The sequence below is a fragment of the Ursus arctos genome, unplaced genomic scaffold, assembly GCF_023065955.2.
Source record: "Ursus arctos isolate Adak ecotype North America unplaced genomic scaffold, UrsArc2.0 scaffold_6, whole genome shotgun sequence".
Taxonomy (NCBI): Eukaryota; Metazoa; Chordata; class Mammalia; order Carnivora; family Ursidae; genus Ursus; species Ursus arctos.
Window position 1 is genome coordinate 85,792,951 of NW_026623078.1, and position 12,888 is coordinate 85,805,838.

The 12,888-nt window shown below is 62.5% G+C and overlaps 1 protein-coding gene across 3 annotated transcripts in view; it reads right to left on the minus strand.

The window, feature by feature from the left end:
* The window catches only part of ZC3H3 (zinc finger CCCH-type containing 3), an 89,193-nt gene that overhangs the window by 53,656 nt on the left and 22,649 nt on the right, over positions 1-12,888 (minus strand). For all 3 annotated transcript variants that reach the window (XM_026488907.4, XM_048212459.2, XM_057307999.1), the window contains exon 4: positions 295-448. In XM_026488907.4, coding sequence (XP_026344692.2) covers positions 295-448 — 154 coding nt within the window. The remainder of the gene's footprint in view (positions 1-294; positions 449-12,888) is intronic.

The following is a 12,888-nucleotide window of genomic DNA, read 5'->3' on the forward strand; positions in this document are numbered from 1 at the left end:
GAAGTTTCTCCGTGAAGGATGCCCGGGCGCAGCTCCCGTCGTGGCCTCAGTGGTCTGGACGGTGGCTGCCCCCTCGGCCGTCTCCTGCCAGCTAACGGTTTCCTGACAACGGCGGGGGGCGCATGTGTCTGTGCACACGGCCCACACAGGCTGGCTGTATGTCTGGTGCAGAGACTGCGGAACAGAAAAATGAGCCTGTTCCTCAGCCACCAAACTGGACCCAGCACTTCCATGTGGCAAGCTCAGCCCGCACCAAGCCCTGGGCCCGTGGCAGCCTGGACGGTGACCTCCTACCTGGACAGGGAGAGCCGCCGTGCCCGCCAGGAGGGCAGGGATAGGGGAAACTGGGGGGCGCTGAGAGGAGGTACTGGGGTCTTCTTGACGATGCGGTAGCGGGTCTTGATCACTTTGCTGGTGGAAGGGGTCCGCAGGGTGTGCAGACTGGATGCTGCAGAGAAAACCCACACAGAGGTGGTCAGTGGAGGTCAGCAGGGCCTCCTCTCGCCTCCCCCAGGCCTTCCCCCCGCAGTGCACACACATCCCCAGGGCTGCAGGAGAGCTGGGCCCGGGCCTGGAGTCCTGAGACGTGGGGCACCAGGGACACGCAGGGCACTGGGGACGCACAGTGACTGAGGCAGGGAAAGCAGCGGCCAAGCCACCCCAGGCCAGCCGACGAGAGCAGCACCACGGGCTGGCGCCCCTCTGCAGGCAGCATCAAAGCCCCCAGACTCGGGGCTGGCCCCAGTCCCCAGAGCTTCCCGTGAGCAGCGAGGAGGGGACCTCAGGAGGGTCCGGGAGGCCAGGGGTGCAGAGTGCTCACCTCCCTCTCCGGACAACCCCCCAACATGCTCACACAGATTTATGTATTTAATCACCACTGTTTTCATAACATCTTGCGGGGTGATGAATGCCACAGCTTTTATTCTTGCTGAATGTTTCATGCAATTAACAGGGATCTGTTTTGCCCGAGTTCCCTTCCACTTGATAGCCGGCAATTTCTCCACAGCTTCGAGGAATGTACCTAATTGCCCGGCTCTCATAATATACAGCTCTAACTGCCCAGATAATTAAAGCAAACGCAGTGCAGGACGCAGGCGCTGAAGCCTCTCATGACGCACCCACGGCCAGCAGCCTCTCCGGAAGCTCCCCTCTCGGATGGGCGCTGGACCCAGGCTCCCTGCGGGCTCCTCCATCCAACCTGCCTGCACAGCACCCAGGAGCTCTGCTCGGAAGGGAGGCTGCCAGCAGGACCCCAGCAGTGGGTGGTTTCCCAGGGCTCCCACCCACAGAGACACCCACACGAGGAACTGACCCAGACACCCACCAGGCGGCCAGGCCGTGGGCGGGGGGTGCATCACATGAGGCCACCAGGAAAACACACGTGGTTTCGCTGCCCAAGCATCAGCACCAGGGTGGGCCCGTGACCCTTTGGATGAAGTGTGCCCGGGGTCCAGGATGGCCCAGGAGAGGGAGCGGGGCAGGCACACGGCGGACCCAAACCCACAGACCCCCCTGCTAACTGCCCAGTGCCAGCCACTCCACCCCTCTGACAGCACGAGCCAGGGCTCCGTGACCTCTACCTGCTCCCCTGAGCCCCAAGGATGCACCCTTCCAGCACCTACAAATCCCGACCCGGACTGGGAACCTCCCCGTTACCTGCCAACAAGGAGCTATTATGGATCTACAGACAGCATCTAAAAATCATCTTCCGGAGCCCTGGACCCAACAGACTTCTCGCCCACAGCCGGACCCCCAAATTAGCACCTTGGCCCACAGAGCTCTCTAAGCTTGCCCAACCTGCCAGAGCCCACTGTACCTAGGGGACACCTAGCCGGGGGCAAGCAGGACCAGCCGACCCTGTAGGCGCCACTGCACCCACACAGCCAGTAGCTGGCTGGTAACTGGCACCGTGCCTCCTGGTCCAGATGTCAGACGAGCCCCTCCCTTCAGGTGTCCTCCCACACTCTGCCGGGGCTCCCATCCACCCACATGGTAAGACCAGGACACAGCGTGGTTCAGAGTCCTCCGGAGTGCCCCCAGACCAGAGGGTCTACCCCTGCTGCCAGACCAAGGAGGATGTGGAAGCCCATTGCACCTGTCAGGGGGTGGACATGGGGCTTCAAGGCCCACAGAGTGCTAGGAACAGGGCAGAGCTCTGGTCCCCAGACTGGAAGCAGAGACCCATAGCAGCTGCCCACCAAAGGGAGCCACGACACATGCAGCTGAGGCCGGGCCAGACAGCCCAGCAACAGGACAGGCCCCCCTCCCCCACGTATCTCTGTCTCTCTCTCTGTCTCCCCTTCATTCTCCCTCTCTCCAAAACAGCAGCTCCGGGGGGGTCAGGGAGCACGAAGAAGCTCAGCAAAAGCAAATGGCAACATGTCATCACCAGGGACACCTGGTCCTACTGAGCGGCCAAAGTGAGCAGATCTTTAGCTCCGGGCACCCCACATGCACTTGGGACACAGGGGAGAGCCTAGCATACAGTGGACGGCAGTAAATAAATGTTGCTGAATTGAATTCTCAACGTCTTACAAGCAAGGACAGACCAAAGAAAATCAATAACAGCTTGTTCCCAACTAAGAGACTTCCTTTAAGTCACCCAAGCCCCAAGCTCACCTCACGGCCTTCCTGCTCCTGCAGCTCTTGCTTGCATCTGGACAGCACACCTGCCTGTAGCCCTTGACCTCGGCTCAAGGGCCTCCCAGGGCAACCACCACCTGCTGCTCCGGAATGTGTGGCGCCCCCCCCCCCCCCGCCCCCCTGAGCCACACAGCCCTGACTCTGCAGCCAGATTCCTGCCTGGGGGCACTGCTGCCTCACCACCCTCATCCCCTTCCTCCTGAGCACAGGGAACCCTGAGCCTGGCCCAACTCTGCTCCCCTCCTCCAAATGCACAACACTGCCACCTCCTCCAGGAAGCCCCCAGCCCCCATGCCCAAAGGCCTGGACTCTGCATTCAAGTTAACAGGCAGCAGTACTTGTAATACATTCCTGCACAGTATAGGCCTATTGCGAAGTCAATTTTTTGCTGAACTTACTACATTTTACTTACTAGTACCCGATTACCATTTCTAGGAAAACACAAAGTAATAAAGCAGACCTCCTCTTAAAAGGCCAACTGGTGCCAGTTCCTTCACATTGCCATCCGTTAGGCCTCCACCCCCCATGGTCCCGAGAAGAGGAGGGGAGGGGAGGGCACACCAGCCCAAGCTCTGCCCCCACAGTGGCCTGCAGGCCACTCCTGGTCCCTGTCTCTCCTCCACAGGCAGCATGGACACAGGCAGTGCAAGTGCTCATGACAGTGACCCCAGGAGAGAACCGTCCAGGGCATCCCTGCCGAGCGCAGAGAGAGAGATGGGCGGTGTGCCCAACAGGCGCGGGGGTCCTGAAGTCGTGCTTGGCGCCCAGGCACCAGGAAGCTGGGGCAGGAGGGAGCGAGGGCCCTGCTCCAGCACAAAGGTAGAGTGGCCAGCACAGACAGGCCGAGAGGCACTGTCCCCGTGGTGCAGGCGCCTGGGCCATGCCCCGACCCTGTGGCTAGAAAGGCTGCCCCAGCAGCAGCCTGCCATTCCTCCCGGCTGGCGGAGGGTTTGTGTAGATAATCATGTTATTTAGATAGGATGTGGGTTTAATTCCCTTCATTACAGGCTCCCAGGGTTGTAATTTTTTTTCTCCGCATGATGTATTCCCTGTGGCACATTTCACTCAAATCAAACCCTTCGCGCCTTTATTGCCAACGAGGCCCGGGCGCTGCGTTATCAGGCCCACACACACAGCCCTCCCTGCCCTGCCGTGCAGAGGTCACTTCTAATGACTAATCGATCTCATTAGCTTTCCTAATTAAAAACTTTACTACCGCAATGGAAGACAAACTACAAAAAAACTGCTGGCATCATATTTGAGTGGGATATGAGCCCATCTATCAGCAGAGCCTGTGCGCCTGCAGTCAGCCCAGGGGCCAGCCTCCCCACATTCCCATGCTCAGGGGCCCTGCGCGGGGTGGGGGAGACGACGGTGCCACCAGGGGCCTTCCTGTGCCGCGAGCACAGATGCAACACACACGGGCAGGCCTGCTGTCAGGGAGGGAGGCCACCAAGGCCCAGAGCACCTGGGACCCGTCCGGTGGCCGAGCCCAGGCGTGTACTGTCCTCCGTGATCCAGCTGTGGAAACGGGGAGCACGCCGGCGCCTGGCCAGCCCCTCCCAAGGCCGCTGAGCACTGGGCGGACGGCAGAGAAGGGAGGGCCACGGCCCAGCCTGCCTGCAGCAATCCCCGGCCCCAGCTCGCCCAGCCCCTGCTCAGACAAGCCAGCACAGGAGACAGAGCCCATCAGAGGCCCCGGCGCTCTCTCTGTTTCAGTGCAGAGCAGGAGTTGAGGTGGAGTTCAGATTTTTATGGAACTTCAAACGGCAATAACTAGGTAGAAAATGAGTTGCTAATTTCACAATTGTTTAATGAATAAGGAGAAGATAAAGGCTCTGTGCAAAGACCTGCCTGAAGATTCGACCAGCAGGGGAGGGAGCGGCCAAAATGGGCCCAGCCAACCCAGGGCCACGTGAGTGTCCCAGGCAGTATCCGGCTGTCCATGTCCGGCTCCCTCGGGAAAGGCCTGGTGGGGAAGGGCAGGGACCAAGTGTCCCAGGTCCCACAGCTTCCTGTCCCCCACACTCTAGCAACAGGCCATAAATGGGGGTGCCGGAGCCTCCAGAAACAGGCCAACTGAGCAACAGGCTGAGGACGCCATAAGAAAGTAACAGGTCGATCCACAGCTGGGCTTCCCACCCCCTGTTCCAGAAGCCTCTCCCCTGAGCCTCCGAGGGCCAGGCAGTATGAGGAGGCAACTGGGGTGTTGCTGGTGGAGGCACAGCCCAAGGGCATGGCTGCCTCCCGCCCTTCACCCCAGCTGGAGGACGGGACCGCCGAGCAAAAAGCCAGTGACCAGTACCTGAGCACAGAATTCACCAGAATCAGCCACACAAGACACCTGTGCTGACGGAGCAGGACTGGATAGACCTGTTGACAGAGCGTCCAGTCTGCCTAGAAACCAAGCTCTGCTCCTGAAGGAGGGGCACCAGGCCAAGCCCCAGACCCCCAGCCTCTCAGGGCCACGGCAGCGTGGTGGGGGAGAGAGACCCCTCTAACCGAGGATGGGGAGGGCCTTCCACTGGTCCCAGCTCCCTGGTGCACAATTTGCTAAGACCCACCTCCCTGTGCATACTGCCTGGTCCGCTCTCCACAACGGCAACGCTGACATGTCAGCACCTCCAAACAGCCCACGCCCTTCGCTGGCTGAAGACTGTTCTAAAAGGCCGCGTCGTGGCTCAGCGTTTCAGAAGCCACATGGATTGCTCTTCTGCCACATAAACCGTCCTCCACTCCCAGTCGGCTCAGGTCACATCTGGCCTGTCCTCATGCCGTCGGCCAGGAGCGCCCCCGCCTGCCCGCAGCCCCTCATAGGGATGGGCCCAGGGCCCCGACCTGACCAGGGCAGCCTCCATACCCCAGACTTGCTCTCTCGCAGTCTGAAAGGTCCTTCTTCCACGGCAGTTTTTATGAGGTGCCAACTTTGGCCCAGCCCAGGATCTGGCCCTGGTGATCTCGACCCTGGGAGAGGGAGTTCTGGCATCAGGCAGACAAGAGGGGACAGAGCAGGCTGGGTGTCCAGCCATGGGAACCAGCCCAGTGCCCCCCTTGGCAAGGATGCAGGACAGCACCTGGCAGTGGGGCTGCTGGTGCGCCCCAGAAAGCAGGCAGGAGGCCCCTGCGAGTGCCCGGGAAGCGGGAAGCTGAAAGCTGATGGGGTGGGCCACGCTCACAGATCCCTCCTCTGCAAGGCCTCTTCCTCGGGCACTCTCCGTCAGCGCCCACAGCCTCCAGGGCGGACCCTGGCCACAATCCTGTCCTCCAGCAAGAGCAAGGCTCTCAGGTGAACCGCCGGTTCACAGCTGTGACGACGCTGGGTGGTGATCAGTGTGCAAAGAGGTGCATACCACAGGCAGGACCCACAGGAAGCACACCCAGCAGTGACATCACCAGCCTGAGAGGAGGAGGAGGGGACTGACCGGGGTCCAAAGAGAGGGGACAGCATGGCCACAGGCTCTAGGGAGGCAGCGCTCTGGCTTCTCCCGGCACAAGTGGGGAGGTGGACTGGCCAGGGCTCCTGGGAACCTGGGAAGGAGCTGGCTAGCATGGGTCTGGGCCCGCCCTGCACTGCCTCAAGGCTGGCAAAAGGCTCATACCTGCAGCCAAGGCCTCACCTTGCTCCCAGACTCTGCGCCAGCCCAGGGACAGTGACAGGGACGGACGTGGGCACAGGCCGGGCCAAGCAGGACAGGTGGGTCCAGACAGAGGGTGGGCAACAAGGAGCCCACAGAGCCTGAGCTGGGGAAGGGTCCCCAGAGAGCCAGTGGGAGGACTGAGCCCAGGCAGGCTCCTGGTACCTGGCTCAAGATGCATCACCCAGCCCTCCAGGCCCTTACCTTCCCATGTTATCTGACGGGGGGCGGGGGCAGGGGCAGGTGAGGGGCAGGTCGGCCCCGAGGCCCCTGGTCTTCTGGGCAGCAGGAGGTGCCACGTGACCATTTTCCCCCTGGCTGCAGGAGGGCCGCACAGCAGACCCCAGACCGTGTGCCAGAGCAACCCTGCAGGATCCCGGTGGGGCAGGGCTGGGGCTCGGCTGGGCAGCCCCTCCCGACAACCGTGGAGTTGCACTCTTGGGAAAACGGCCACAGAAACATCAACAGAAGAGCAAGCACACATTTCTGAGAAGCCCTCAACAGGGAGTGGTGTTCTCCCATCTGAAACCCTCCCATGCATCTGAGCTGTCTGCAGAGCCTGGAGCCTGGCAGGACCGCCATGCCCACCCCGGGAGAACCAGAGAGCGAGTCAGCAGGACGTTGTCTTCCCTGGGTGGGGGAGGCTCTGCCAGCAGGAGCACAGACGCCCTGCACCTCTCGGCCGAGGGTTAGGGCCCAGAGCACCTCCCGGGAGGCGCGGCAGCCCGGGCAGCACCTCTGGGCACGGCAGGCCTGGTCCGGGTGCAGGGCTGTCCGAGTAAACGGTGAGGTGTGCCTCTCCTCTCCAGACACTGCCCATCCACCAGGGCATTCCTGATAGTGGACTTCATCTGAGCTGTCCCCTCGGTGACCCCCATGGTCCTGGAGACGGTGACACCGGAGCTGCATCTGGGGGTGAAAAGGGCCTGCAACTCCTCGGAGGGGCGGGCAAGCCTCAGAGGCTGCCAGGAAAGGCTCTGTGGATACATGCCACTTGCAGAAGTGGCCAAAGGCCCTGCGGGGAGCAGGCTCTGGTACTCAGGGGCTAGGGAGGGGGTTCCCAGGATCGCCCTCCTACTCCCCAGCCCGCTGAGGCTCAGGCCAGTTTCTCCCCGGTCTCTGCGGAAGCTGCCGAGGGAGAGCCGGCCCGGGGGCTTACTCAGCAACTCTGCACCCCCCTCTCTGATGACAGTGCGCCACCCAGCATGGCCAGCTCTGACTGTGGCACCAGTGTGTGCGCACCATGTGTGGTCATTTCCTGCTCACGTGGCCTGGCTGCCAGCCCCCCGCAGACCCACCCGGGCTCTCATGCCACAACCTCCAGGATGGATGGGCCACGGTCCCGTCTCCATGCTACTGGGAAATTAGCAGCTAGAATGGGATCCAGCCCTGGGACCTGGGGGAAAGACACCAACAGCCCGGTTTCTACTGACGCTGGTGAGGTAGGGGCACAGCCAACACCACCTGCCCCTGGCTAGGGGCGAGCAGCAGCATTCTGCCAGGACCCTGAGGGACAATCTGGCCATGTCCCCCACCCTGGGCTGGACTGCCCCTCTCCCTCCCTGTCCCCCAGCCCTACCACATGGCAAGGATTCAGCAAAGGGCCCCAGGCAGTTGTGCAGGCAGCTCAACCCCAGGAAACCCACTGGGCTCTTCCTGCAGACCGGGATGCTCAGCCTGCTCCTAGCGAGACTATGGTAGCCGCAGGCAGGACCCACCAAGCTGGGTCCCCTTCAGACAGGGATACCACTGCTGTGGAACAGGGCGGATGTGGTGCCCACAGGGCGCGGTAGGCTCTGACGACAAGAGGGAGAGTCGGGACTGTGCTTAGCTCCCGTCCGGGGAACAGCCCCTGGGACTTCCGCCTCTTCAGCCTGCTGGGCAGCCAACCCTCCAGAAGAAAGAAAACATAGCCTGTGCCCACCACAGGGCTCTCCACCCGGCCTGGGCTCACCCCGCCCCGGATTTGGGGCCAGCTCCTGAAGAAGACGTTTGCCAAGGAGGCCAGGCCAACAGAGCAGGCCCCAAGGGGAGCTCCCCAGAGGACTTGGCTGGGTGGGCAGCAGACAGGGAAGGCCTCCCGGCCCTGAGGGTCCAAGCCTTGTCCGGGGTTCCCCAGGAGACAGGTGCTGGACAGGTGACGGCAGCACCCACGCTAGCCCCACCACAGGTCTCTCTGCCCCAGAGGTGAGCTGTACAAGCACCCCCAGGGCTCACGGGCGAGGGAACCCACCCAAGAGCGCGCATGCTGAAGGGCCGGGAGCAAAGTGGTGCAGAGACCTCTTCCTGGTGGCCTGGACCTCCCAGCTGAAGGGCTTCTTCTTCGTCTCCAGGGTGGCCTCTACCCGAGGCAGCTTCCCTGTGGACGGTTCTTTCAGCCGCTGCTCTCCACCTCGCCACGGCCCGCTGTTCAAATTCTGCATGTGCTTGGGTCTCGTTCTCCTCTCCGGTCGGACGGGCTTCGCCTTCCAGCTGAGCGCTAGCTCGGCGCACTTGTGCAGCCAGCAGGACGCCTGAGTCCACACCCACACCTCACCACACCTGCGTGCAGCGCTCTCAAGTGCCGCCGGGCCCTACCAGGTGCCGTCTGGGCCTCCCGGACCCGCAGACCCAGCGGCCCCAGCACCGGAGCAGCAGCGGACCCGCGGCACTGGCCTCCCCAAGCCCCGTCCGCACGCTACTCTGTGAAGAGACAAGAAGCAGGGAGCTTCCCTCCATCTGTCATTCTGGTCAGCGTTCCCTGCCCATCCGTCTAGGCCCCTCTGCAGCCAGGCTCAGCCGTGGTGTCTGCCACCCATCCCACAAGTGCACACCCCTCCCCTGGACTCTGGGAACCTCTGCCCCCTCCCCCCCCGCACTGCCTCAGACACGGTGGCCTAGAGAGCACCCCAGGCGCAGGCGGGCCCGCAGCAGGCTGCTCCCAGCTGCTCTTCTAACAGGCCCCGGGCAGGAACACGCGCGTGCCGGGGACACGCTCCTGCTGTGCTGCCTCCCAGCCGCCTTGCCCCGAGTCAGCCAGGGTCGCGCTCGGCCCCAGGGCGCAGCAGGGGCACGCGGGAGATTAGTACTGATGAGCACCACTTCCCACGCATGGAGCGTGAAGTCAACTGCCGGCAGGCGGCCACACAGCCAGGAGGGCGAGCGCTGGCAGGTGCCGGGGAGCCCACTGCTGCCTGTATGGAAGCCGACACAAGAGTTTCCACGAGAGGCTCAGGGTCTCCCCCCAGCTCCCAGCCCCGTTTGCTGTCCTCAGGGCAGAACCCAGGCAGGGTTGGTGGCAGCCAGCTTGGGCGGAACATCCTTGTCAGAAGTGGGGAGCCTCTATGCCCTCATCCCCTCCACACAGAACACACGATGCCCAGGGCGTGGCAGAGCTGACGGGGCGTGTCGGCCCCTCGGTGCACGGATGCAGGAAGGAGCCCAGGCCGGGGAGCCAAGGGGCCTCTGCCCAGGGTCCCTCAGGAAAGACAGAACAGAGGCTCAACTCCCACGGACACCAGCCAGGAAAACGGCTCCCGGGAGGCCCACGTCCCTCCATCCCGTGAAGACTGCCAGAAATGTGCCTTCAGACCTTCACCTGTCCTCTCACACAGGTGCCCTGTTCCCCTGGTGGTGCCTGGTGTCCATCCGGCCCTGGATGGGCCCAGCCCAGGCCCCGCAGGTGCAGGGGGCATACAGGTGACAGGGCTTGGCCCTCGTGCTCCCACCCATGAGAGCACAGCTGTAACATAACAAAGCCCCCGCCTTGTGAACAGCTATCCGTGTGCTTGCAGGGGCCCGTCCATTTCTCCAAATGAGGCGTGACAGCAGCCCAGGCGGAAGGCGGCGGATGCCCCGCCCCGCGCTCTCACGGCAGGAGCTGCCAGGGACGGAGCTCTAACAAGCTTCAGTAGTGGGATGACTAGAATCACAAAGTATGAATTTTTATGAGTCTAATAAATCACTCCACTTTTCCTGTGTTTGATGCTTCCCAGACCTTCGAATCCTAGAAAAGCCAGGCTGCAATGAGATGGTCCGGCCCTTGTCTTCAGCGGTGGCCACGGACAAGGAAACGGGAGGGCTGGAGACCCTCCCAGGTACCCAGAATGCCCCTGCTCTGCATCCGGAAGGCCACTGGAGGTCAGCGCTACCACAGGCTCCTCGGGAAGCTCTCCAGAAGGCTCTGCCTCCCCTCTGCTCAGAGACCAGCCCGCAGAAAGGCCCTGCCAGAATCCCTCAGGCAGGGCGTCCCAGCTAGAACCAGCATGCGGTGGCACCAGGAGGACATGCGGACCTGAGCACGCACACCTCTGGGACCGAGGTGCAGAGGACCCCAGAACCTGGGAGAGGGGGTCTGATGGGTAGCGGCCTGGCCGGCCCCGCTGGCATCCCATCTGCACCCCGTGGCCCGCAGGTGCTTGCCACCAGCCTTCTTGCAGCACTGTCACCTCCGAGCCGGGGATCGGCCGCTGACAACAGTTACCGATTATCAAATCACAGAGGCAGCCCGACAGGCCACACGTCAGCGATCAGCCGGCGGCACTGCTGCCCGAGTAACGTGGGCAGCTCGCTGATGACAAACAACCCCTGTCAGCTGCCTGTCCCCCAGCGGGCCGCACTCGCTGCTGTCCCACACTACCTGGTGTTTAATGACGACACCGTCAGCCCAAGACGCGGCGCCAACGCCGCCATGGACTGTCAGGGCCCTATTAGAGGGAAGATTGAGACCCTACTCTTCTCAAACTCACTCAAGCAACACAAGCCGCTAGTTCCTATAATTATTGTGTGCGAGCCATCGATCGTGCCGACACCTGACCCGTCTGTATGAAATGGGAGTAGTTTGCTCCATGACAGTTGCTATAGATTATGGGGGTGGGTCGTCCCTCCCCTTTTCACCGTGGTGCTGCGGAGAGGAAGGAGGAAAGTGAGCACTTCTCACCACCCACCCCACCCACGGGCATGGGGCTCAGGGGGCAGGGAAGCCCCACCCATCCCTGGGAGGTCAGGAAGCACCCCTCCCCCACACCAGGAAGGTCAAGGTGGCCATGTGGCAGGCAGCTAGGGGAATCCAGGCAGGGAGCGAACCTCCAGGCCAGGCACTCCAAGCGAGGGTGGCAGCTCTGCACGACGAAGACGCCTCACCCACCCCGGGACCCTCCTTCACAGGGAAGGACCCTCCTTCACAGAGAAGGAACACGGCTGGGAAGCATGCTGGGGACCATGACGCAGCGCCTTGGTGCAGGCTTGGCTGCTGCTCAACCCCTCCGCCAGCAGACCCAGGCAGCTCGCTCCCCGAGGCACCCCAGCTGACCTTGGTCAGAGCAGCTAGGCCAGGACGTCCTGGGACCAGGTATTCCTTAACCTGTCTGCAGCCACTCAGGTTCCAGCACTTCGAATCCACGTCCCGCACAGGACCAAGGACAGACCCTCCTCGGGCTCAGCAAGCCCTGGCAGGACCACAGCACCCCAGGACAGCAGGCGGGGAGTATGTGGGTGTGTCTGCATGAGCGCCTCTGGGCTGCACACGCGGGGGCAGGCACGCACACGTCAGGGAGTGTTCCGGATCCCATCAGAGCTTGGGAATCCACTCTGCTGCCTGGTGGGTCCTGGGGCTCGGCTCCAGCATCACGGTGCAGAGCTCATGACCAGGGACCCACCCCACGCCCCTCCTCCTCTTGGCCCCGGGTCACAGGACAGGCCTGTGCCCTCCTGTGCTCAGAGCCCAGCGCTGACCTTGGTGACTCTGGGGACCCCACAACCCTTCTGAGGCCGGCCAGCTGCTACTGCCTGCGTGCAGCCCTCTGGTCCAGCGCCACGGAGCCCCCGGAGCACGAGGACCAGCCCCCAGGCCGACTCAGCAGATTCTCTTCAGCCCATGGTACTCAGGGTCAGTCGTCCACAGCCAGAGACTGAGCCAGGCCAGTGCAACCCTCAGCCCCTGCTTTTGCGGCCTGAGGTCCATGTACTACTCACATGGGACCAAGTGGACAGGGCCACAAAAAGGCTTCAGAAGAGAACACCGAAAACACAAAGCTTTAAAGGCAACTGAAAACCAGAGAAGAGAGTTGAGAAGGAATGGACTGGGCACAGGGAAAGTTGTCCAGAGGTGCAGACCTCGGCTCCCCGCTCCTCACGCAGACCAGCCTCTGATGAAAGGCCATCCCCAGGAAGCGCTAACACTGTCCTGTCCCTGCAGAAAGTTCTAGAAGGAACTTGCTCGTTCATTCATTCAACAGATTTTTGGCAAGACCCACTACGCACTGGGAAAACGACAGGGAGCACAGAGGGCCCATCCCTCCCATGGCAGGTGAGCCTCCCCTCAGCCCCTGCCAGGAAGGGAGGGACCCCCAGGGCACACATCAGAAGAGGCAGCGGCAGCACCTATGAGCCCAATCCTGAGCACCCATGGTGTCCCTGCCAGGGCCCAGCCTATACAAGGCCTCCCCCCCGCCACCGAGTTGCAGGGGCTCTGGGGACCAGCACCACAGGAAGTACTGAACTCCTCTCGAGACAGCCCCAATCTGTGCCTGACACAGGGCTCAAATGATCCCACAGTCCTGCCTGCCTGATGCCAACTGCTCTCCCTCCCATCCACTGCAGGTCTCCTTGCCTGGCAGGACCCAGTGCCGGC